This window comes from Bos javanicus, chromosome 3, assembly GCF_032452875.1.
Source record: "Bos javanicus breed banteng chromosome 3, ARS-OSU_banteng_1.0, whole genome shotgun sequence".
Taxonomy (NCBI): domain Eukaryota; kingdom Metazoa; phylum Chordata; class Mammalia; order Artiodactyla; family Bovidae; genus Bos; species Bos javanicus.
This window is the reverse complement of record NC_083870.1, coordinates 100078505-100102225: the sequence shown is the minus strand read 5'-3', so window position 1 is coordinate 100102225 and position 23721 is coordinate 100078505. Positions and strand designations below refer to the sequence as shown.

At 45.3% G+C, this 23721-nt stretch overlaps 1 protein-coding gene across 3 annotated transcripts in view; it reads left to right on the top strand.

Annotated features, from left to right (window-relative positions):
* Nucleotides 1-1657: 1657 nt before the first annotated feature.
* Nucleotides 1658-23721, top strand: part of RAD54L (RAD54 like) — a 38419-nt gene continuing 16355 nt past the window's right edge. For all 3 annotated transcript variants that reach the window (XR_009735468.1, XR_009735467.1, XM_061412103.1), the window contains exons 1-14: nucleotides 1658-2337; nucleotides 2415-2501; nucleotides 4308-4430; nucleotides 12815-12875; nucleotides 13582-13717; nucleotides 14151-14220; nucleotides 14340-14628; nucleotides 14846-14970; nucleotides 18639-18789; nucleotides 21207-21333; nucleotides 22350-22424; nucleotides 22572-22702; nucleotides 23209-23319; nucleotides 23465-23588. Coding sequence is in view for 1 of the 3 variants with exons in the window: in XM_061412103.1 (XP_061268087.1) it covers nucleotides 2335-2337; nucleotides 2415-2501; nucleotides 4308-4430; nucleotides 12815-12875; nucleotides 13582-13717; nucleotides 14151-14220; nucleotides 14340-14628; nucleotides 14846-14970; nucleotides 18639-18789; nucleotides 21207-21333; nucleotides 22350-22424; nucleotides 22572-22702; nucleotides 23209-23319; nucleotides 23465-23588 (1613 nt within the window). In the remaining 2 variants the exon portion in view is untranslated. The remainder of the gene's footprint in view (nucleotides 2338-2414; nucleotides 2502-4307; nucleotides 4431-12814; nucleotides 12876-13581; nucleotides 13718-14150; nucleotides 14221-14339; nucleotides 14629-14845; nucleotides 14971-18638; nucleotides 18790-21206; nucleotides 21334-22349; nucleotides 22425-22571; nucleotides 22703-23208; nucleotides 23320-23464; nucleotides 23589-23721) is intronic.

The window sequence follows — 23721 nt, the reverse complement described above, 5'->3', positions numbered from 1 at the left end:
AGTCGGACACGACCGAATGACCAACACTTTCACTTTAGATATTTCTGACTACTTGCCCTGTGTTGCAAAACTTCTATATATGGAAGTTCCCCCTTGCCTCCTCTGAGGAGTTCTCTTAGGGTTACTTGAGATTCTGCTTCCTGGGCTTGACGTCCTAAAAATTCCCACCAAACAAAACTTAACTCTCAACTTTTAGGTTGTGAGCAATTTTTTTAGTCTACAGGGACAATAATAAACCTGCCTCACAGTTGTGAGCATTCAGTTCAGTTCAGTTGCTCAGTCGTGTCTGACTCTTTGCGACCCCACGGACTGCAGCATGCCAGGCCTCCCTGTCCATCACCATCTCCCAGAGTTTACTCAAACTCATGTCCATTGGGTCAGTGATGCCATCCAACCATCTCATCCCTCTGTCATTCTCCTCCTGCCTTCAATCTTTCCCAGCATCAGGGTCTTTTCAAATGAGTCCGTTCTTCATATCAGGTGGCCAAAATACCGGAGTTGGAGCTTCAGCATCAGTCCTTCCAATGAATATTCAGGACTGATCTCCTTTAGGATGGATTGGTTGGATCTCCCTGCAGTCCAAGGGACTCTCAAGAGTCTTCTCCAACACCACAGTTCAAAAGCATCAATTCTTCAGCGCTCAGCTTTCTTTCTTTTATTTTTTTAAATTTTTAAAATGTTTGCTTATTTTTATATCTTTTTTGTTTTTCTTTATTTTTAATTTTATTTTTTAACTTTACAATATTGTATTGATTTTGCCATATATCAACATGAATCCGCCACAGGTATACACGTGTTCCTCATCCTGAACCCTCCTCCTTCCTCCCTCCCCGTACCAGCTTTCTTTATTAAATGATAACTAAGAAACTTAGAGGTACCTGACAATAAATGCTACGTGTATACCCCTTACTAGTGAGTACCTAGGTTGTGCTTGGCATTATATCGAGAAATTTGAGCACATTATCTAATTCTCAGAATTGCCAAAATACTAACATAATACACAGTTTCGTTATGAAGTAATTGACGTTTTAAGAAACTGAGCCTACAGGAAGACTGCGTGTATAGGATTAGGTCTGACTCCAAAGCCACATTGCCGCCAGCACGGTTTTGCCTAGGAAAGGAAGGTAGCTTTCTTTGAGACACCCCAGATCTAAAAATCAAGTCCCCTGGGAGCTTTCACTGCCTAAGCCGACCACGTGGTAGGGAGTCCAGACGGAAAAACTGCCCCCACCCTCGGCGGCTGGGGATGGGGAAAAGGAGCGACATCTAACTCCAACCCCGACCTCCTCTCCAGCTCTGTCACATACCATGCCCCCTTTCCCAGCCTTCTGCACACAGGTGCAAGTCCTTCGCAGCCCCATCTAAAGTAAACCATCACTTCAGTTGCTTCCCAGGCAGCACAACAGGCCAGTGGACCCGAACGCAAGCCCTGCCCCCAAGCGCAAGCCCTGCCCCCAAGCACAAAAACCTTGCTGGCCCTCTTGCCCCGCCCACCTCGCCTAACCGCTCCCGCCACCGCGGACCCCGCCCTCCCCCCTAAGTCCCACCTCCTCGCTGATCCCCTTAGCCAACTCAGCTCTACTTCCCCGGCCTCTCCGCGACCGCAGGGCTAGGCCCGCCCCCATCCTTGGGGCGCGAGCGCCGAACGCATAGAACGCAGCCAATGGGTGGTGTGGTGGCTGCACCGCGGGAGGTTCGATTGACCGGGCCTGGCGGGTCCCGGGAGTCCTGGCGGCTGTTAACGCGCGCTTTGGGTAGAGGAAGGTTTAGCGGCAGTGCTTGGGATTCAGCTGTGCGGCTCTTTCCAGCCTTGCCTGGGATTCCCCTCCCAAACCCGGGTTTTCTACGTGTCCTGCCTGGACCCCTGCTCGGCCTCCCTCAGGCCCGCATCCGCACTCCGACCTGGGAAATCCCTTTTCCGGACTCGCCCTCCCCAGGCCTCAGATTTTCACCCTTCCTCCCCTCCCCCCACCCCGCTGCTACCCCCTGCCTTCAGGTCCATCTGGGGCCGTTATTCCGACTCCCCTCTGCCCAGTCTGGCAGTCTCTTCCCCTGCCTCTTCCCCCCATCCTAGACCTCTACCCATTTCTGATTGGGTACTTCCTTTTTGCCCTTCTCTCCCGCCTCGGCTACCTGGAGACCGACACTCTTCATACTTCGGGCCCAAAGCTCAGCCCCTGGCTGTATTCCCTCCATTCCTGCTCCTTTAATTAGCCCATGCTCTCAAAAGAGTAGCAGCCCGCTCTTTAGTAGGCTGGTTCTACATTCTCAGCTGCTGTGTGCCTTTGACCTTTGCCTAATGGGTACTTGACATTTTATGTTACTGGGTCCAGGATGGTAAGTATGGGCCTATGGGAGACTGTGGCTAGCACTATGGCTGGGTCTAATGGACTGTTTCCGTCCTCTTCTTACAGAGGAGGAGCTTAGCTCCCAGCCAGCTGGCCAAGAGAAAACCGGAAGACGGACCCTCTGATGATGAAGACTGGCAGCCTGGAGCAGTGGTGAGTACTCTGCCCTCAAGGGGATAGGGAACGTGGGGTTGCAGGGCTGTTTAGACAGAGAGGAATCCTAGACTTGGTTTCTGGGGTTACATGAAATGTACCCTGTCACCTCCAGAAACCTTTCAGTGTTTACTATGTGTCAGGCATCGAACTGGATAAAAATCTTTGTCCTCAAGGTGCTCACTAAAAGCTAGTATGCCTCAGTTTTCCTGATAGGAAAATTTGCTGTTCCAAAGCAAAGAGCTGATTGGGTTGGACCCTTTGGTTCCCTTGGGAAAAAAGTGGGGAGGAGGCCCCAGCAGCAACTAGCAGCTCTTTTTCTCTTTGTCACCTGCCCGTGTCACAGAACAGTAGGGTGTACTGGGCCTGTGGTAGAATCTGAGCTTCCTTGGGCCTTGATTGGAGGGGTGGTGCTGCCCCTCCTGTCCCTGCAGATAATCAAGGGCACCAAGTTTGACTTTGGACTGGGCCCTGCCTTGGAGGCTTTTTGGGACTAGCTGTGGGTAGGACCTATGTAACCTAAATCAGTAAGATGATGATGTAGCATGCACTTCAGAGAAAGCAATTCAGGAAGCAGTGGTTTGAAGAAGGGATTAGCTAAGAAATATCTAGAAGGCAATTTGGGGCGGTTGCAACATGTGAGTAAAAGCCCATAGAGAGAGTGGAAGGGGTCTGGTGTTTGTTTCAGGTGTGCCTTGTAGCTTCGGATACCTTGGCAAGCTGCTACAGGTGGATTCTTGCCTGATGGCTCAGTGGGGCTCGTTCTGTAGCTGCATTGCTGGTGTGCAGGCTGTCTTGGCTGCCCCTTGCCACTTACATGGGTCTCAGACTTGAACTTGGGGCAGCACTTGGTGTTGTCTGCTCCTGGTTGCTCCAGAAAATGCTTTCACCACAGACATGGTGGGGACTGGCGAGAGCGGCCTGGGAGTTGGGAGCAGCTCTACTCTTGCCCCAGAGAAGGCAATGGCACCCCACTCCAGTACTTTTGCCTGGAAAATCCATGGACAGAGGAGCCTGGTAGACTGCAGTCCATGGGGTTGCTAAGAGTCGGACATGACTGAGCGACTTTACTTTCACTTTTTACTTTCATGCGTTGGAGAAGGAAATGGCAACCCACTCCAGTGTTCTTGCCTGCAGAATCCCAGGGATGGGGAAGCCTGGTGGGCTGCCGTCTATGGGGTCGCTGGAGTCGGACACGACTGAAGTGACTAAGCAGCAGCAGCAGCAGCAGCAGCTACTCTTGCCCTCCATTGGTAAACCCTGGGAGGAAAGCAAAGAGTCACTCAGTCATTCCTTGGGGCTTTTGGAGTGAAGATTTGTGGGCAGCTTGACTATGCTACTGATGGACTTGCCCGTCACAGGCTCACTTCATTCGCTTCTTCCATTGCCCCTTGGGGCTTCCCTGATAGCTCAGTTGGAAAGAATCTGCCTGCAGTGCTAGCTCTATTCTTGGGTCGGGAAGATCCCCTGGGGAAGGGAATGGCTACCCACTCCAGTATTCTGGCCTGGAGAATTCCATGGATTGTATAGTCCACGGGCACGCAGAGTTGGACAGGACTGAGCGACTTTTACTTTTCACTGCTCCTCAAATTAGGCAAGTTCTTTAACTTCACTAAGCTCCAGTGTTCTCACCTGTTACATCAGGATGTAAACATGTATTCTAGGATTACTATGAAGATGATATATGATAACACATGTGAAGAGTTTAGCACAGTGCTTTACGCTTAATGAGATTTTAAATATTAGTTGTCATTGTGGCTAACTCTGTATCATCCAGACTTCACCTTCCCCAATTCTCTCTCCTAGACTTCTAAGAAACCTAAGAAATCCAGCTGTGAGACCCAGAGCCAGGAGTGTTTCCTGTCTCCTTTTCGGAAACCTTTGACTCAACTAACGAATCGACCACCCTGTCTGGACAGCAGTCAACATGTAAGCCTGAGCTATAACCTGTCGGTGTCTGTGTGTGCCCTCTTTTGTTTAGGGAGGCTCCCTGAATCCTCTCACAGTAGCCATCAGATGCTTTAGTGGGAGATTTGGGCCTGGCCACAGCTCCCGGGGCCTGGAAAAGGCCTGACCTCTTTTCTTAGAGATTTCCTTAGTGTACCTGACTTGGAATTCCCCTTGTTATAGCTACTTGGGCACCAACTCTCAGGTGGCTGGGACTGGCTGATGACAACAAGGTGCAGTGAAGACCTTCCCATTTAGACAGGGTGTTGGAACCCAGCAGAGAACTGTCTGATTCTGCATAATGGCGTCTAAGAAGTACCAGAGCCCTATAGCTTTCACTGTATCCTTTAGTAAAATCAAAAGTAATCATCACCATGGCAGGTTATGTGCATTATCTCATGTAACTCATTTTTTTAAGATAAGGAAGATGAATCCTAGAGGGGTTAAATAATTTGCTTAAAGTTACAAAATTGTCAGATCTGCCTAGCTCCATCCAAAGCTTTTTCCTCTAAACCTTCTGAAGGACACCAAGACACAGCTCCAAAAACCTTTGGAATTTAAATGATAAGAGGGATCAAGATGTCTTCTGTTATTCCTAATGAACCCCTTTCAGCCACACCTGAGTTTGCTAATGAGATGACTTTGGAAAGCACTTAACTTTGGGACTGGTTGCCAGGGGAACCAACCCACCAATGGCCAATGTTTAATCAGTCCTACCTGTGTCAAAAGCCTCCTTAGAAACACAAAAGGTTTGGGAGGGTTTGGAGAACTTCCTGGTTAGTGAGCAGGAAGTCAGGAAGAGGCACACTCGAAGCTCCTCTGGGCCAGAAGCTCCAGTGTTCACCGCTCTTCCAGACCTCCTCCCTCTGTGTGTCTGTTCATCTGGCTATTCATTCATATCTTTTAATATCCTTTGTGATAAACCAGTAATCTAGTAAGTAAACTTTATCTGAGTTCTCTGAACCAGCTAGTGAATTAATCTAAGGAAGGGGTTGTGGTAACATTTGATTTGTAGCTTGGGGTCAGAGCCTTTCAAGACTGCCTGCAATGCAGGAAACTTGGGTTGGATCCCAGGGTTGGGAATATCCCCTGGAGAAGGAAATGGCAATCCCTCCCAGTATTGCCTGGAAAATCCCATGGACAGAGGAGCCTGGCAGGCTACAGTCCATGGGGTTGCAAAGAGCTGATTGAGCGACTTTCACTTTGTGGTTAGAAGCACCTAGACTTGAGATTTGCTTCTGATGCTTTCTCCTGGAAGATAGTGTTGGAATTAAGGTGTAGGGAACCCAAGTGGAACCGAAGATTTGCTTGATGTGTGGAAAACCCACGTCAGGTGTCAGAAATAGTGTAGTATTGAGAATAGAGGAGACGCAAGATTGTTTTTTTAATTAATTTTTATTGGAGTATAGTTGCTTTACAATGTTGTATTAATTTCTGCTGTGTAGCAAAGTGAATCAGCCATACGTGTGTGTGTGTGTGTGTGTGTATATATGTATATATATCTCCCCTCTTTTTGGATTTCCTTCCCATTTAGGTCACCACAGATCACTGAATAGAGTTCCCTGAGCTATACAGTTGATTCTCATTAGTTATTTATTTTATACATAGTATCAAGAGTGTATATATGTCAATCCCAATTCATCCCACCCTCTCCCTTCCCCTTTGGTGTCCATGCATTTGTTCTCTACTTCTGTGTCTCTATTTCTGTTTTGCAGATAAGATCATCTATACCATTTTTCTAGATTCCACATATATACGTTAATGCATGATACTTGTTTTTCTCTTTCTGGCTTACTACACTCATTTATAACAATCTCCAGGTCCATCCATGTGTCTACAAATGACCCAATTTCATTTCTTCTTATGGCTAATTCCATTGTGGACACACACACACACACTCTATGCTTTATCCATTCCTCTGTTGGTGAACATTTAGGTTACTTCCATGTTCTGGCTATGAACATTGGGATACATCAGTCTTTTTTTTTTTTTTATAAAATAAGTAACAAGGACATGCAACACAAGGAAGTATAGTCATTATTTTGTAATAACTTTATTTTTTTGCTTTAGAGAGTTGATATTTCATTTTTAAAATTTTTATTGGAGTATAGTTGATTTACAGTGTTGTGTGTTTCAGGTGTGAGCTTCCCAGGTGGCTCAGTGGTAAGCAGTCTGCCTACCAATGCAGGAGATGCGAGTTTGATCTCTGGGTCGGGAAGATCCCCTGGAGAAGGAAATGGCAACCCACTCCAGTATTCTTGGCTGGGAAATCCCATGGACACAGGAGCCTGGCAGGCTATGGTCCATGGGTTCACAAAGAGTCAGACACTGACCACTACATGTGTCTTTTTAAATTATGGTTTTCTCTGAGTATATGTCCAGTAGTGAGATTGCTGTTCATATGCTAGTTCTGAGTTTTTTTAAGAAACCTCCATACTGTTCTCCATAGTGTTTGTACCAGTTTATATTCCCAACAACAGTGCAAGAGGACTTCCTTGTCTTCACTCAGTCTCTAGCATTTATTGTTTGTAGATTTTATTAATGATGGCCATTTTGATGGGTGTGAGTTGATACCTCATTGTAGTTTTGATTTGCATTCCTCTAATAATTAGTTTCAGTCGTGTCCGACTCTGTGCGATCCTGTAGACAGCAGCCCACCAGGCTTCCCCGTCCCTGGGATTCTCCAGACAAGAACACTGGAGTGGATTGCCATTTCCTTCTCCAATGCATGAAAGTGAAAAGTGAAAGTGAAGTCACTCAGTTGTGTCCGACTCTAGCGACCCCATGGACTGCAGCCCTACCAGGCTCCTCCGTCCATGGGATTTTCCAGGCAAAAGTACTGGAGTGGGGTGCCATTGCCTTCTCCCAATAATTAGTTATGTTGAGCTTCTTTTCACGTGTTTGTTTGGCCTTCTGTACGGTTTCTTTGGAGAAATGTCTGTTTACGTCTTCTGTCCATTTTTTGATTTGATATTAAGCTGCATGAGCTGTTTGTATATTTTGGAGATTAATCCTTTTTCAGTTTGTTCATATGAAATATTTCCTCCTATTCTGAGGGTTGTCTTTTTGTTTTGTTTATGGTTTCCTTTACTGTGCAAAAGGTTTTACGTTTAATTAGGTCTCATTTGTTTATTTTTATTTTCATTAGGAGGTGCATGAAAAAGATCTGAGTGTTTTGCCTGTTTTCCTCTAAGAATTTTATTGTGTATAGCCTTACATTCAGGTGTTTAACCCATTTTGAGTTTATTTTTGTGTATGGTGTTAGGAAGTGTTCTAATTTCATTCTTCTACATGTAGCTGTCCAGTTTTCACAGCACCATTTACTGAAGTCTTTTCTCCATTGTATTTTCTTGCTTCTTTTGTCATAGATAAGATGACCATAGGTGTGTGGGTTTATCTCTGGATTGTCTGTCCTTTTCCATTGGTCTATATTTTTGTTTTTGAGCCAGTGTCTTGATTACTGTTGCTTTGTAGTATAGTCTGAAGTCAGGGAGCCTGATTCTTCTAGCTTCATTTTTGTTTCTCCAGATTGCTTTGTTTATTCAAGGTCTTTTCTGCTTCCATATAAATTGTAAAATTTTCTTTTCTAGTTCTATGGAAAATACCATTGTTAATTTGATAGGAATTGCATTGAATCTATAGATTGCTTTGGGTAGTATATTCATTTACATTTACACAATATTGATTCTTCCAATCCAAGAACATGGGATATCTCCATCTGTTTGTATCTTTGATTTCTTTCATCAGTATCTTATACTTTTCTGCATACAGGCCTTTTGCCTCTGTCAGTCAGTTCAGTTGCTCAGTCGTGTCCAACTCTTTGTGACCCCATGGACTGCAGCACTCCAGGCCTCCCTGTCCATCACCAACTCCCAGAGTTTACTCAGACTCATGTTCATCGAGTCGGTGATGCCATCCAGCCATCTCATCCTCTGTTGTCTCCTTCTCCTGCCTTCAATCTTTCCCAGCATTAGGGTCTTTTCTAATGAGTTGCTTCTTTTTATCAGGTGGCCAAAGTATTAGAGCTTCAGCTTTAGCATCAGTCCTTCCAATGAGTATTCCGGACTGATTTCCTTAGAATTGATTGGTTTGATCTCCTTGCAGTCCCAGGGACTCTCAAGAGTCTTCTCCAACGCCACAGTTCAGAAGCATCAATTCTTTAGCACTCAGCTTTCTTTATAGTCTCAACTCTCACATCCATACATGACTACTGGAAAAACCATAGCTTTGACTAGATGGGCCTTTATTGGCAAAGTAATGCCTCTGCTTTTTAATATGCTGCCTAGGTTTGTCATAGCTTTTCTTCTAAGGAGCATGTGTCTTTTAGTTCATGGCTGCAATCACCATCTGCAGTGATTTTGGAGCCCAAGAAAATAAAGTCTGTCACCGTTTCCATTGTTTCCCCATCTATTTTTCATGAAGTGATGGGAGCTGCCATGATCTTAGTTTTCTGAATGTTGAGCTTTAAGCCAACTTTTTCACTCTCCTCTTTCACTTTCATCAAGAGGCTTTTTAGTTCCTCTTCACTTTCTGCCATAAGGGTGGTGTCATCTGCGTATCTGAGGTTATTGCTGTTTCTCCTGGCAATCTTGATTCCAGCTTGTGCTTCATCCAGCCGGGCATTTCGCATGATGTACTTTGCGTATAAGTTAAATAAGCAGGGCCTTAGGGCCTTTGCCTCTGTACGTAGGATTGTTTTTGTTTTTTTTTTGCCTGTGCTGGATCTTTGTTGCTGCCCACAGGCTTTCTCTAGTTGTGGTAAGCAGGTGCTGCTCTGTAGTTGCTATGAGTGGGCTTCTCATTGCAGTGGCTTCTCTTGTGGAGCATGGGCTCTAGGGCGCAAGGGCTTCAGTAGTTGTGGCGCAGGCTACAAGTACTGATTCTTCAGCGAGTGGAATCTTCCCAGATCAGGGATCAAATCCATGTCCCCTGCATTGGCAGGTGGATTCTTAACCACTGGACCACCAAGGCTGTCCTGTAGCAAGGTTTATTCCTAGGTGTTTTATTGTTCTGTTGCAATGGTAGAGACACAGGACTGTGGTTTTCCTTTATAGGGACATTTTGAAGGAACAATGGGAATATGATGATAGGAATGTGTAATGGAGGTTACACATGCACGGTTATTTATACATTCAGAAAACATTTTACGTACTATTTGATGAATACAGAAACATATGTATAATGTATATAAGATATAAACCAAAATAACTCCTGTGAACCCACCACCCAGGGCTAGAATATCATCAGTCATAATTCTTTTCCCATTCCCAGAGGTACCACCATCCTAACTATGTTCATCATCCCTTGCTTTTTGTGATAGTTTTACCATATGTATATAATTCACTAAAGTAATATTGTTTGTTTCTTGAGCTTAAAAAAGTAGTATTAGTCCTCTGAAACTGTTTTAATTCAGGATTTATCTTAGGAGATAAGTGTGAGGGTGGTGAGAGTTTGCAAACAGTAGGCCTAACAGTCTGGAGGCTGGTGGAGACTGGAATCTGAGGGACATGCTGATTAGGTCGGGTCCTGAAGACTGTGAGGAGTTTGCCAGGTGAAGAGAGTAGGAAATGTCCAGGTAAAGGGAACAGCCTGTGTGAAAGCTGTGGAGGAAGGATCCCCAAAGGAAAAAAATGCTTTAGGACTACAGAAGTCAGTGCAGCCCTGGGGACAGACTTTAGCCTTAGACACAATGAGTTTAAGTCCTGTAGGTTGTCTAGGTTGGCACATGTGGATGTGGTACCTAGGAGAGTGTTATGGACTGGAAATAGATTTGAGGTGATTGGCATAGAGTTTGACACCTCCAAAAAGTGTATTGGTGTGTCCATGTGAATGTATAGTCAGAAGAACTTAAGGTCAAACCCTGAGAAACACTGACTTTTAAAGGGATTGGGCAGAAGAGGAACCCGTTAGGCGACTGAGTGTAAAGTCCCAGAAAGATAAAATAGTGGGAGAATGGTGTCGTGGAAGTCAAAAGCAGAGACTATTTGAGAGGAAAGAGTGACCAGCTTTGTCTAGTAAGATAGGGTAGAAAAATATCTCTTGGAGTTAAGGTCTTATAGGCCATTGGTGACCTTGGGCAGAATCATTTCAGAAGATAGGAGGAGTGGGAGATAAGGGGGAAACAGACTACTTTTTCTAGAAGTTTGAAGGGGAGGAGATATGAGGTCAAAGGACATTTTGTTTTTAAGATAGGGGAGAGTTAAGCATGTCTTAAATCCTGGTGAGAAAGAGCTGGTAGAGGGAGAAGCTTGAGATAGAGAAAGATCAGGCAGGCCTGATACTGTCTGTGGAAGAGGGAAGCTTTGACCTTGGTAGGGAGGAGGAATGTTCTTCTCCGTCTTCTATCATCAGGAGCAAAGGGTGGTGTGGATTTTCAGTAACTAAATGAACTGAGTGAGAGCATGCTTTCTCTCCTGCCTCTGTCAGAGTCCAATGACTATTCCCAGACCAGATTCTTGGAAGCTGCATTGCGAGTCTTGCAGGCTGTGCCCTCAGATGGTTTTAGCCAGGGGTCTTCGCCTCCTTCCACAGTAGTTCCACAAGCCTGAACTTCTACCTGCAGCACTTGTGGCTCCTGGGTTTTACTGAAAGTCTTTTTAAATTTGGAGCATAAATTCTTGGCTACTTAGAGCTTTAATACTAGCCTCTTACATTTGATAATCTTGAACATAATATCTCAGTTTTGGAATTATAAGCAAAATTGATGCCAAGTTAGGGAAGAAATTGAGTCCATCTTTGTCCTTTTCCTCTTCTTTGACTTAATGGTAGCTTTTAGCATCTTTCATGTTTAAGTTTCTCATTATCCTTTCTTTGATAATTAAAAATAATCAAAAAATTTTATTCAGCTGCAAAGAAATATGCAAATAAAGAATTGGAGCCTTTGTCCAACCCTGGCCTTGTGTTATTTAAGCATGGTGATGAAGTTCAGTTCTCCACGTTTCTTTTCTATCTTGCCATACATTGCCATATATATTCATTACATTCTTCTTCTTTAAAGTACATTGAGTTTCTAGAATTTAATTTATAATCTATACAGGTGGATCAGAATAAAAATATAAAAATTTCAGGGCAATTGCCCCCCCCCCCCCCCCCATTAAACTGTGTTTTTGTTAGAAGGGAGTATTTTTCATTACTTTCCTACTAATGTATTCCATTAAGACTGCCTTCAACGTTTCTGCTCTTGTTTTCTCCTTGCTCTCTTGGCTAACTTATTTTGTTGAGGTTCACAGGCTATTGTAATTCCCTAGAGGGCTCAGGTGTATATACATGAGAACTTAGATGGGAGTTGTCAGTTAGCTCAGGAGCTGACACTGTGGACTTCTTCTGCCCCAGCCCAGTAGCCCAGTGCTGATTCCAGGCTGAAGTGATGGCACAGAGACTTCCTGTCATCCTTGTCCCTGGCTTTTTTTGGTGATTGGCTTGCCCTCTCTCTCATGTCTTCTTGGCTCATGTTTTCCCTTCTCTTGTACTGTTCCATGCAGGAAGCTGTTGACTCTGGGCTGATCCACATGCTATACTCAAACAGGTTGGGTTAGGGAGCCATATTGCCCATCTGTTACAAATAAAGGCCCTGGAATCAGGAAAGTCCTACAGATGTCATGGTTGTGTGACTTGAAACCACTCAGCCTCAATTTGCTCATCTGTAAAATAGGGGTGCCAATATACAGACCTCAAAGAGCTATTAATGAGGATTGGTAATGTGAATGCAAGAACTTAGCACTGCATCTGACATACATTATTAGTCATCATTATTGCTGTCATTTTTGTTGTTATCAACATTATTTTACTGTTCCTTTTTCTCCTGTGACCACTACTCTTAGAAGGGCTGTTTAGTTCCCAAGGAGGCTGATGTAAAAATTGATATGGGAATTAGATGCAGTAAGCAGGATTGATCAGAGATTACAAAAGAACTGTGAGCTATGGTTGGAAAGATGGAGCCCTGTAGGACAGTGGTTGAATCTAGACTTCAGAGTTACGTTAGTACTGGGATCAGGTCAGTTTGTGGTGCCTTCTTAAGGCACTGCAGCCTAGGGAATAGTTAGGTATGCTTGCTTGGCATGATCTTTCATGAGCTAAAGGTTCTGAGTCTTGTGGTTGACCAAGGCCAGCTACTTGCTTTGGCACTGTCCTGTCCCTGGAGATTTGTGGAACCTCGTGCAAAGCCTCAAAAATGAAAGCCATTGTACAAAAGCTAATAATTTAATATGGAGCACATCTTCTGTTCTAGATGCATCTGAATGAGATGGAGTCAAACTACAGTGCTCTAAATATATTATGATACTTATGTGGGCATTTTTGACTGTGTTTATAAAAATATCCCATAACATCTCCAAGCAGTCCTGAATCCTTGTTTCTTCTCTTTATAGGAAGCATTTATTCGAAGCATTTTGTCAAAGCCTTTCAAAATCCCCATTCCAAATTATCAAGGTAAAAGTGGAGACTCTTCTGTTTCTTAAATTAATCATGTGTGAATATGCCCAAATAGATCAAAACACCTACTTTTGTAAGTACAAGCTTACCTTGGAATTAAAGATGCCAATCCAGTGATGACTATGTGTGGGGTGACTCTCCCGGGGCCTGCATGAGGTCTGTGTTTGATAAGTTCAGCAAGGGCTACTAAGACTAAGTGCCCCTCATCTTGGTGGGGATGTGCCAGTGTGCAGGAGGTTTCTGGTGGGCCAGGGCGGCTGATGGACCCAGGCTCCGTTCAGTCCAAGTGAGTCCAGTAGCATTTCCTTTATAAGGTTGACTCTGTTGGAGGTCTAGGTTCTGCAGGTTTCCCCCTCTGTACAAAGAACAGAGCATTGTGCTAACTCGGGCTGCCGGGAGGAGGCAAACTCTTGAGCTTGCAGTCTTGAAAGGCCCTGTTAGGGTTTCAGACCTTTCCAGGATTGTTTTGATTTAAGATGAAAGAGACCTGGCCCCGCCAGAAGTTTGTAGTTGAGTGGGAGAAGTAATATCTGAGGCAGACTGGTTAATGGTTAGGCAGAGGTGCCCAAATTGCATCTGGAGAGGTACTGGGGAGAGGGGTCATGTGGAAGCTTAGGAAAGTTATGTGAAGGATAGGCATTTAACCTGGGCAGGCTGGAGCTCCTCAGCTTAGAGGCTTAAGTGACAAATTGTTGGTTTCTAGGTCCTCTGGGCTCTCGGGCATTGGGCCTCAAACGGGCTGGGGTCCGCCGAGCCCTCCATGACCCCCTGGAAGAAGGTGCCTTGGTTTTGTATGAGCCTCCCCCACTGAGCGCCCATGACCAGCTGAAGTTTGACAAGTACGTGCATTGGTGTTTCTGTGTCCTCTGTAAGTGCACAGAGCCTGGAGGGCAGAGAGCATTTTGGTGTGGTTTCACCCTGGGACCTGCATGTGTTTTCAGAGTGCTGTCATGACGATGGTACCATCCAGAGAGTGAGTAGATGGGGAGGAGAGTGCCTGGGGAAGAGTGTGTAGATATGTCCAGTTGGTGGGTTTCCTCATCCTTTCCCACCAGGCTCACTCAGAGGAGCAGGGGATGTTGAGGTGATGACATAGGAAACCCATCCCCATCTCCTCGCTTTTTCACCCTGGAGAGGAATTTGCTATGGTTTGATTGCATGGGCCAGAGAGGTCCTCTCTTAGGCAATTGCCTCTGGAACAACAGGACAGAGCTTTCTGAGGGTGTGGCCTTGCCGTGTCTGAGCTCTGTTTTCTGTGTTGTGTTTTCTCAGGGAAAAACTTCCTGTCCATGTGGTTGTTGATCCTATTCTGAGTAAGGTCTTGAGGCCTCATCAGAGAGAGGTAAATGGGGGTGAGGGTGAGGTTTGGGCTGGGGCAGTGGCTGGGCCTGAGAGGCTGTCATCCCCGGGGCAGCAGCAGTGGGGTGCCAAAGGGGGCTGAGTGCTGTTACTATTCCACAGGGAGTAAAGTTCCTGTGGGAGTGCGTCACCAGTCGGCGCATCCCTGGGAGCCATGGCTGCATCATGGCTGATGAGATGGGCCTGGGCAAGACGCTACAGTGCATCACACTGATGTGGACGCTTCTGCGCCAGAGTCCAGACTGCAAGCCAGAGATCGACAAGGCAGTGGTGGTGTCGCCCTCCAGCCTAGTGAGGAACTGGTACAATGAAGTTGGGAAATGGCTTGGAGGGAGGATCCAACCTCTGGCCATCGATGGAGGCTCTAAGGACGAGATAGACCAAAAGCTGGGTAGGAGCCTAAACAAACATGACTGCACTCCTCCATACAACCTGCTCCTTTCTTAAGTGTATCCTCACTGATAACCAGGGAAGGGAGTGGGTAGAAAATAAGAGAATTAGCATGAAAAAGAGTTGAGTTGTTTCCAGGCTAAATTACAGAATCATCAAACTGGTTTTTTCTTTAGCATATTCTCAGACTTGCTCTCCTGACACCTTTTCTGTCATAGAAGGATTTATGAACCAGCGTGGTGCCAGAGTGCCTTCTCCCATCCTCATCATTTCCTATGAGACTTTCCGCCTTCACGTTGGAGTCCTCCAGAAAGGGAGTGTTGGACTGGTCATATGTGATGAGGTACTTGACGTACTGCTGTTTGGGTGGTGGGAGAAAAGTCTGTCAGCGTCTTGTCACTGAAAAGTGCCGCCCAAGGGCTGTGCTAGTTACTGGGAGATGCTGAGGACAGAACATACGCCTCAGAGTCAGCAGATGAGAGGGAGAGCCCAGGGTACCAATCTGCCAAAAGAGGGGTTGAGTAGTGCTTGGGATGCCAAGGAGAGTGCGGTGCTGGGGCTCACCAGTTTTGTTTTACAGTTTTGTTCTCTACAGTTTTCCTAGACCGAAGGACTTTGAAGGCTGGGAGAGATGTGGATGGGTGGAGAGACACGGCACAGGGTTTAGGGGAACAGGTTCTAGGGTCAGAGAGATCTTTATTCAAATCCTGGCTGTCTGCTGCATACCAGTAATATGACCTTGGACAAATTACTTAACTACCCAAGCCTCTCTGTGTCAGTAAAATGGGGTGATAATATCTGCCTCATGGGATTATTGTGAGGATTAAATGAAGGAAAGCTTTTATCACAGTGCCTGGTATGTCATAACACCTTGGTAAATGTCAGCTCTGATTTTTGTGTAGGCTGAGAGGGCTCCCGTGAACAGGTGCACAGCGATAGGGAAGTCCGATGCGGATAGTCCATACACATTGTGAGCCTGTGTTGACTCTCTGGGACTGAGGGAAATATAGCAGTTGTTGCTTTCTGGCCTTTTCCAGCACTGTGCATGAAGGGTGGTAGGGATGTTACTACTTAGAAAGGAGTGAGGGTGGCTGGGAGCTTCCTGGTATAAAGAATTTTCCAGGTCTTCAGGGGCTTGCCTGCCCTGAGCCTGCTGACCTTGTTTACATCTTGGGGAAAGTCAGAGCATTCCCTGGGGCTTTAGTGGAGGGGTGGCTGGAAGACTTGGCCCCATCTTTAAACTGATGGCAGGCTTGACTGCTTTAGGGACTATAGATTACCCTAGTATCTGAGGGTCTTTTGGGAGGGGATGAAGAAAAGCTTACTTAGGGTAACCATGCTTGCTAGCCCTGAGCTGTTTCCCAGTTGAACTTTTGTCCATATGAAGTCATTATCTGGCATGCCTGCCAACTTCTGATACCCTGATGGGCCATTCCTTGGTAGGAGTAAGGGATTTAGCAGATTGAGGTGGGGTGTGCACGTGACCACTGCACAGCGCCCTGGCATTTGCTTCATCATGGAAAGGGACTGTGCCAGAAGCCTGGTCTAGAGGCCAAGATGTTGGGGAGGGGAAGGGAAGGCAGGCTGATGGCATCTAGATTTTCTTTTGCTCTATAGTGTTTCATTTTTTTCCTCATTCTCTCCTGTTTTCTGAGCTGACTGGCACCGGGTTCCAAGCTGCCTCTTTGTTCACTGCAGCATCCTGGCCTTCCCTTATACTCATCTACCTTTTTTTAAAAAATTTATTTATTTGGCTGTGCTGGGTCTTAGTTGCAGCACATGGGATCTTCATTGTGGCTCTTAGTTGGGGGATGTGAAATCTAGTTCCCTGACCAGGGATTCAATCTGGGCCTTCTGCATTGGGAGTGCAGAGTCTTAACCACTAGACCACCTTGGAAGCCCCTCATCTACCTTTTATTTATCAGAGTAAGAGAGTGAAAGTCGTGTCCTACTCTTTGTGACCCCATGGACTGTAGCCCACTAGGCTCCTCTGTCCATGAAATTCTCCAAGCAAGAATACTGTAGTGTCTTGCTATTCCCTATTGTGTTGATTGTCAGAGACCTGAGGAAGCCAGCGTCCTGAAGAGGTGGTCAGCCTACTCTAGGAGGAGTTTGTCCTGTTCAGATCCTGGAAAGTCTTTTCCCCAAGCTTTCATGTTCCCAGCTTCCTCCCGGCTGATGCTTTTCTCTGAAACACACAGAAATAATAAAAGATAATAGCATGATAACTGTGTACAAAATCTTGATCCACATAGTAATCTGAGTTAGGCAGAGCAAGTGAGAACACTTGGGATCAGTGTTGGCTTCGCTGCTTATAAGCAGTCTGATGAGACTGCTCTCAGACTATAGAGTAGATGGTACATTGTCTACCTGAAAGGGACATGATCCAGATCAAGAAAGAGGGTATATGGAACCATTTTGTAAGGTGTTATAAATGGGAGGGACTGACATCATCTTCACCTCAGTTTTAGAGGTTAGGAAACTGAAGCTTAGGGGAGTGCTGGGACTGGAATCCAGGTCTGAGATTTTAAGGCCTGGCTCTTCTCCACTCCTGCCTCTTGGCTTGGCTATGGAAGGACTATCTGTCCCTGTACGCTTCACCCAGTTCCATGTACGTTTCTTTACAAGTTCTAGAACACAAAGCCAGTCAGATGCTGGGGAAATGTGTTAAATATAAGAATCTATTCATGGGGCTCATGAGAGAAAAGTGGTGGTATTTAATCTTGGTATCATTTTTTTGCTTTTAAAAGGGTAAGCTGAGAATTCTGCCAGAATAGAAATTCAGCCAGAACTTTGACAACTTTTTATCTAGCAGAATATTTGATTTGCTGAGATGCCAGGGTTTGGGTTTTAAATTTGTGGCCAGTGGTGTCAGGAGCTGGGTCTGGAGTCAGAGTGGCTCCATAGGAGCTGGGGTTGGACTTCTCTTCCACAGAGACCCACAAAGGTAGTATATCAGCTCAGTTCATTAAATTGAGTTATTAAGTACCTGTTAGACGGAGTCAGGCCGTGGGGAATCCATGATTGCCTGCCCTTAGGGGGCTTCCGTTTAGAGGGTTCCAGTTGTTGATGTGCATTTCCCCAGGGCCTTTTGGGTAATTTCTTCACAGGTTTAAAGTTTCTTTTCCCTCTTCAGCTCAGAAGTCTCAGCCTTTTGTTTCAGGACTGGTGCTTGAGCTTTCAGTCACTTTAAAACTTAATTTTGTTTAGGATGTCTTTAAGTTTTTTTTGAGATACAATTGACATAAAATGTTTTTGTTTTAGGTATACAACATTCAGTCATTTTGTTAAATAAAATTCTGTGTCTAATTCTTCAATAACAATGTTGGTTATTCATTTCATTCTTCAGCAAACATTCATTGAGTAGAGAACTCTGTCTTGTGCATTAAGTTAAAAAGCAAATCTGACATGGTCTCTGCTTTAAAGTTTCTGCCTTGGTGAGATAAAGTCCCGGACGGGAGGGCTGGGGGTGGTGGCGGTGATACAGGGATTGAGAAGGGATGCAGAGAGAGGCTCTTTCTTTAGATCTGAACTGGATGGCTTCTGAGGAAAGAGGGGAGGAGGAACCTGGACTAAGTTTCCGTACCACTGACAGTCCAGACACAGCCAGGAGTCTAATACAGAAGGCATCTGACTCAGGAGGTTCTAGGATGGTTGGGCTGGTGGGGGAGGGAGAATTCCCTGAAAGCCTGGGTCTCTAACATGTCCAGATGATCCCTGAAGAGGATAGGCAGGCTGCTGTGACTTTGGAGATGGGGGCAGAGGAAGAAACAAGGAATCCTTGTTTTATGGATGTTGCATTGATCTAGAAGCTGAAGGTCTGTCCTTGGGCCTGGCCCGTTTCTCCCCAAGAGAGTAGATAAACTCTCACTCTTGGTGCCCCTGCCCAGTTCCCAAGGCCTCAGGACCTGTAATGCTTTTGATTCCTCTTTTCCTGTCTACACAAGACTTTGCTGCTGTTAGGGAGGCCACCTTGTGCCCAGGCCTCAGTGAGAATTAATTTCCTTGCAGGGACACAGGCTCAAGAACTCTGAGAATCAGACTTATCAGGCCCTGGACAGCTTGAACACCAGCCGACGGGTGCTCATCTCTGGGACCCCCATCCAGAATGATCTCCTTGAGTATTTCAGCTTGGTACACTTTGTCAACTCGGGAATCCTGGGTAAGAATCTGGCCTTTTCTGCTGCGCTGGAGAGGAGCCTTGATTTAACCTTGTGAGTCTAACACTAGCTGAGGAGAGAGGAGACCACGGTTAAATGTGGGTTACTAGACGCTCTTTTAGGAAGACTTCTCTTGTCAAGGAGTACCAGAACCGTGGGGAGACCTTGGCTCTGCTGGGCATCTTAGCAAGGCCCACCCTGGCCCTTTTTCCCACTGTAGAGGTGGCAGGGGCTGTGCAGGGCATGGTCTCCGTGAGCTAGAGATGGAACTACTACCCCCAGGCATTTTTGCTCATCACATCCTAGCAGCCTCACAAGAGCTCTTGCCTCAGAGAAGACTGTCTTGGGCGGTTTTGTTTTTAACCGTTATTTAGCGCACAACTTAGTGTCATTAAATACGTTCACATTGTTGTACAACCATCACCACCATCTACCTCCAGAACTTTTTCATCTTGCAACACTGGAACTCTTCCCATTAAGCAGCAACTCCTCACTGCCCCCCAGCCCCTAAAAATCATAGGTTGGGCAGTTCTTATCCATAGATATCTGTGGAAGGATTTGTTAGTGCCCATTTTTGAGCTTCATGTAAAAAGAATCATATAATATATTTTCCTTTGCATCTGGATTGTTTTGTTCAATATAATGTTTGAGAGTAATTCATGTTGTTGTCTATGGCAGTTTGTTTTTCATTTTAGTATACTATTCCATTTTTTAAAATATACCAGAATTGATCAGTTCTACTGTTGATAGACAATTGAGTTTCCATTTTTTATTATTTTGAATAATGATCCCATGAACATTCTTGTAGCTTACCTGAGAATAGTATGCATTTCTCTGTCATAAAAATGGAATTGCTGGGTCATATGTTATGTATGAGTTTAGCCCTAGTAAATAATCCAGTTTTCCAGAGTGATTGTACCAGCAGTATATGAGAATTTCAGTGTTTCTACATCAGGGGCCAGCAGCTTTTTTCTTAAAAGGCTAGATGGTAAGTATTGCAGGCTCGAAGGCTGTAATGTCTCTGTCACAGGTACTCAGCTCTGCTGCTGTACCGTGAAAGCATCCATAACATGTAAACGCACGAGCACAGACGCGTTCTAATAGAGCTTTACAGAAACAGGTGACTGGTCCATGGCTGTAGTTTGCTGACATCTGCTTTTTTTCACCAGTATTTATCTTTAGAAGACATTAAATTTTTTTTTTTTGTCATTCTGCTGGGTGCTTAGTGATATTTCTTTGCATTTATTTAATTTTGAGTAAAAGTGGAACCTCTTTTTATATATTCATTGGCAATTTGGAGATCCACTTTTGTGAGGTACCTGATCTTTTAAATTCCTGACTAAAACAAAATCCTATACTCATTAACGGTCACTCCCAACCCCACTTACCCCAGCCCCTATCAACTACCAGTCTATTTTCTGTCTCTGTGTACTTGCCTGTTCTGGATATTTCCTGTAAATGGAATCATATGAGACCTTTTGTGTTTGGCTTTTCATACTTAGCATAATGTTTTCGAGGTTCATCAGTATTGTAGCATATATCAATACAGATTTTCCGCAGCTTATGATGGGGTTCTGTGCCACTAAACCCATTAAAAGTTGAAAATGTCTTAAGTCAAAAATGCATTTAAGGGATGTCCTTGGTGGTCCAGTGGTTAAGACTGCATTTCCACTGCAGGGGATGTAGGTTCAACCCCTGGTTGGGGAGCTAAGATCATGCACGCCGTGCAGTGCAGCCAAAAAAATAAATAAAAAATAAAATGGTATGCAGCATAAAAAATCATATACCTTAAAAAAATGCATTTAATGCCAACCATTAAAACTTAGCCTAGCCTACCTGCAATGTGCTCAGAACACTTAAGTTAGCCAACAATTAGGTAAAAGCAGTTCACACAGTCTATTTTATAATGAAGTATTGAGTATCTCATGTAATTCATCGAATACTCTACTGAAAGTGAAAACCAGAATGTATGGGCATAGAATGGTTATATCAGTTTTTAACTCTTGTGATCACTGCAGCTCACAGGGCTCTAGGGCATGGGCTCAGTAGTTAAGACCCACAGGCTTAATTGCCCTGCAGCTTGTGGAATCTTCCAGACCAGGGGTTGAACGTGTGTCCCCTGCATTGGGACTGTGGGGTCTTAACCACTGGATGACCAGGGAAGTCCCTGGTCCATTTACATTTAATGTAATTAGGCATGTATTTGAGTTTTGATCTATTTGCTATCTTAATATTTGGCCTTTCAAGTCTTTACTGCTTTGGTAGCTCTCTGATCTATTCAAACAGAAATTGCCTATAATTTGTTCAGCATTGTTGTTCTTGGCGGGAAAGTTGGTCTGTGATAACATAGTCTGCCATTCCTGGCAGTGGAAAAGTCATTACTTTCTGCATTCTTTAATGCCTTTTCTCCTGTGCTTAGGAACCGCCCAGGAGTTCAAGAAGCATTTTGAATTGCCAATTCTGAAGGGTCGAGATGCAGCTGCCAGTGAGGAAGATAGGCGTGTAGGAGAGGAGCGCCTGCGGGAGCTCACCAGCATTGTGAATAGGTAATGAGGGTGGGGGTGGCAGTAGCATCTCTTATGGGGTCCCCCCACTTTAGGTCATCAGAATCGCCTCCTTAGCCATCCAAGGCCAGTCCTTTGGGACCTTGGCCTTTGGGGGTGGGATTCTATGAAGAGAGTGGGATGGTGCCCTGATAATAATAGCCACTGAGTAAATGAAGGGGTCTGGCAGGCTGATTTCCTGCTTTCTTCCTGGCCTTGGCCCCTGTGGTCTGGTTTGGTGCCACTTAGCATCCTGCTGAGGAGGTTTTGGTATCCCTTGGAGCATTGTTAGTACTTTAGAAGCTTCCTTTGTCTGTCTCAGATCTAAAGCACCAAGCTTCTCTTCCTACATCCCATAGCTTTCTGTGACAGGTAGTAGTAGATCTGAAGGATGGGTAGTGGTGCCTCGCCAGCTGATGGGGCTTTTTCGATGGGGGCCACATTGCTCAAGGGGCAGGTATATTCTGCACTCCTCTGTTGTAGTTATATATACTTGATGATTTTTATATCCTGAAGAGTCTTGCTTTTGCCAACTGCCACCTCCCTCTCAGGTTAAGATAACAGGAAAGAGAGTCCATGTGCTCTTAGGAGCTGCTGCTCAGGTGCCTGATCTCTGTCCTTCCTGGTCTGCCAGGTCGTAGGGGCAGAATTTAATTGAACCTCGGGCCATTTGGCAGCAGGCATTTGGGCAAATACAAGGAGAAACTCCCATGAAGACTCAATGGTTTACAGCTTCATTTCCGTCAGAGCACCAGGCTTAGTAGAAGACCTCTGCCTTCCTTTGAAGATAAGCTAACATTCTGAAGGAGTAGAGAAGAGTTGTCCGTCAAGCTAGACCCTAAGAAAGCGTCTCTGTTCCCATGGCTGAGACCCTGATATAGACATCTTTGCCATAAAGCTGATTGAGTGTCTGACATTTGATACTACAAAGAGCCTTGGTCCTTCGGGTGTCAGCTTTTATTCCGGTAGTTAGTGTGGCAATTTTATCAGCCTCTTGCCTTTTTATCTTGTTCTTTCAGGTGCCTGATACGGAGGACATCTGATATCCTTTCTAAATATCTGCCTGTGAAGATCGAGCAGGTGGTTTGTTGTAGGTACTGAACAACTGAGGGGTGTGGAGTGAGTGGGTAAAAGCTCAGCCCCTGAGGTATTGTTGGGCTCTCAAGGTGTCCTCAGAAGGCAGAAGTGTGGTCCTGCAATTCCTGCTGACCCAGCTACCCTTCTTTTTGTTTTTTTTAAAGGCTGACACCCCTTCAGATTGAATTATACAAGAGGTTTTTGAGACAGGCCAAGCCAGCAGAAGAGTTGCATGAGGGCAAGATGAGTGTGTCTTCTCTTTCTTCCATCACCTCACTGAAGAAACTGTGTAATCGTGAGTTAGATCCATGCCCTGGGGTCCTCTGTCAAAGTGAGCAAGGAAGGTAGTTCAGCCACCTTTACTGAAACTTGTCTGTAGTCTTCACGGAGGCCACATGTGATTCTAACCCTTCCCAAGGCATAAACTCATGCACTAGATCAGACCCTTTGTTTTGGAAAATTTAGCTTATCCTTGCTTGACCCGTGTTTGATACTTGGAGTATACAAGACTGTGCATGAGAGTGTGTGTGCACAAGTGTGCCTATAGAATGTTGGGTGGGGGAAAAATAACAAACTTTGCCCTCTCTGGTATAACTCCCCTCTTGTTGGGAAAACACAGAACACACTAGTGAGCAGAATTGTCTACTCATGATCCCAGGTGGCACTGCCCACACCCTGGGCTTTGGAAACAAGTCTGGTGCTGAGGAAGGTTAAGTTTCTAGAGGATGTTCTAATGAACACTGAAATGAAACTTCTAAACACAGTGTAGCTGGCATTTTGGAGGTTTTTTTTTTCTTTCAGATCCAGCTTTAATCTATGACAAGTGTGTGGAAGAGGAAGATGGCTTTGAAGGTACCTTGGACATATTTCCCCCCGGTTATAACTCCAAGGCTCTAGAGCCTCAGCTGTCAGGTGAGTCCTTTCCTGCCAGTCTTTGGGCCCCTCTGGGAAGAGAGACAGGAGGTTGTCTCTTTGTGCTCAATCTATTCCATCTCAAGAGTAAGAATCCTGGCCACTGGGATAGCGCATTGGGGGCTGATAGTTGTTGATCTCCTAGGTAAGATGCTGGTCCTTGATTACATTCTGGCGGTGACCCGAAGCCGCAGCAGTGACAAAGTAGTGCTGGTGTCCAATTACACTCAGACATTGGACCTCTTTGAGAAACTCTGCCGAGCCCGAAGGTAGGGAAGAGCTGTCATAGGGATACCTCACCTACTGTATTCATAGGAAAAACAGGTGTTTGGGTTGGTGGATGTGGGCCAAAATGCAGGCACAGGAAGGACTTTCCAGATGTTTGTTCCTTTTTTGCTCCAT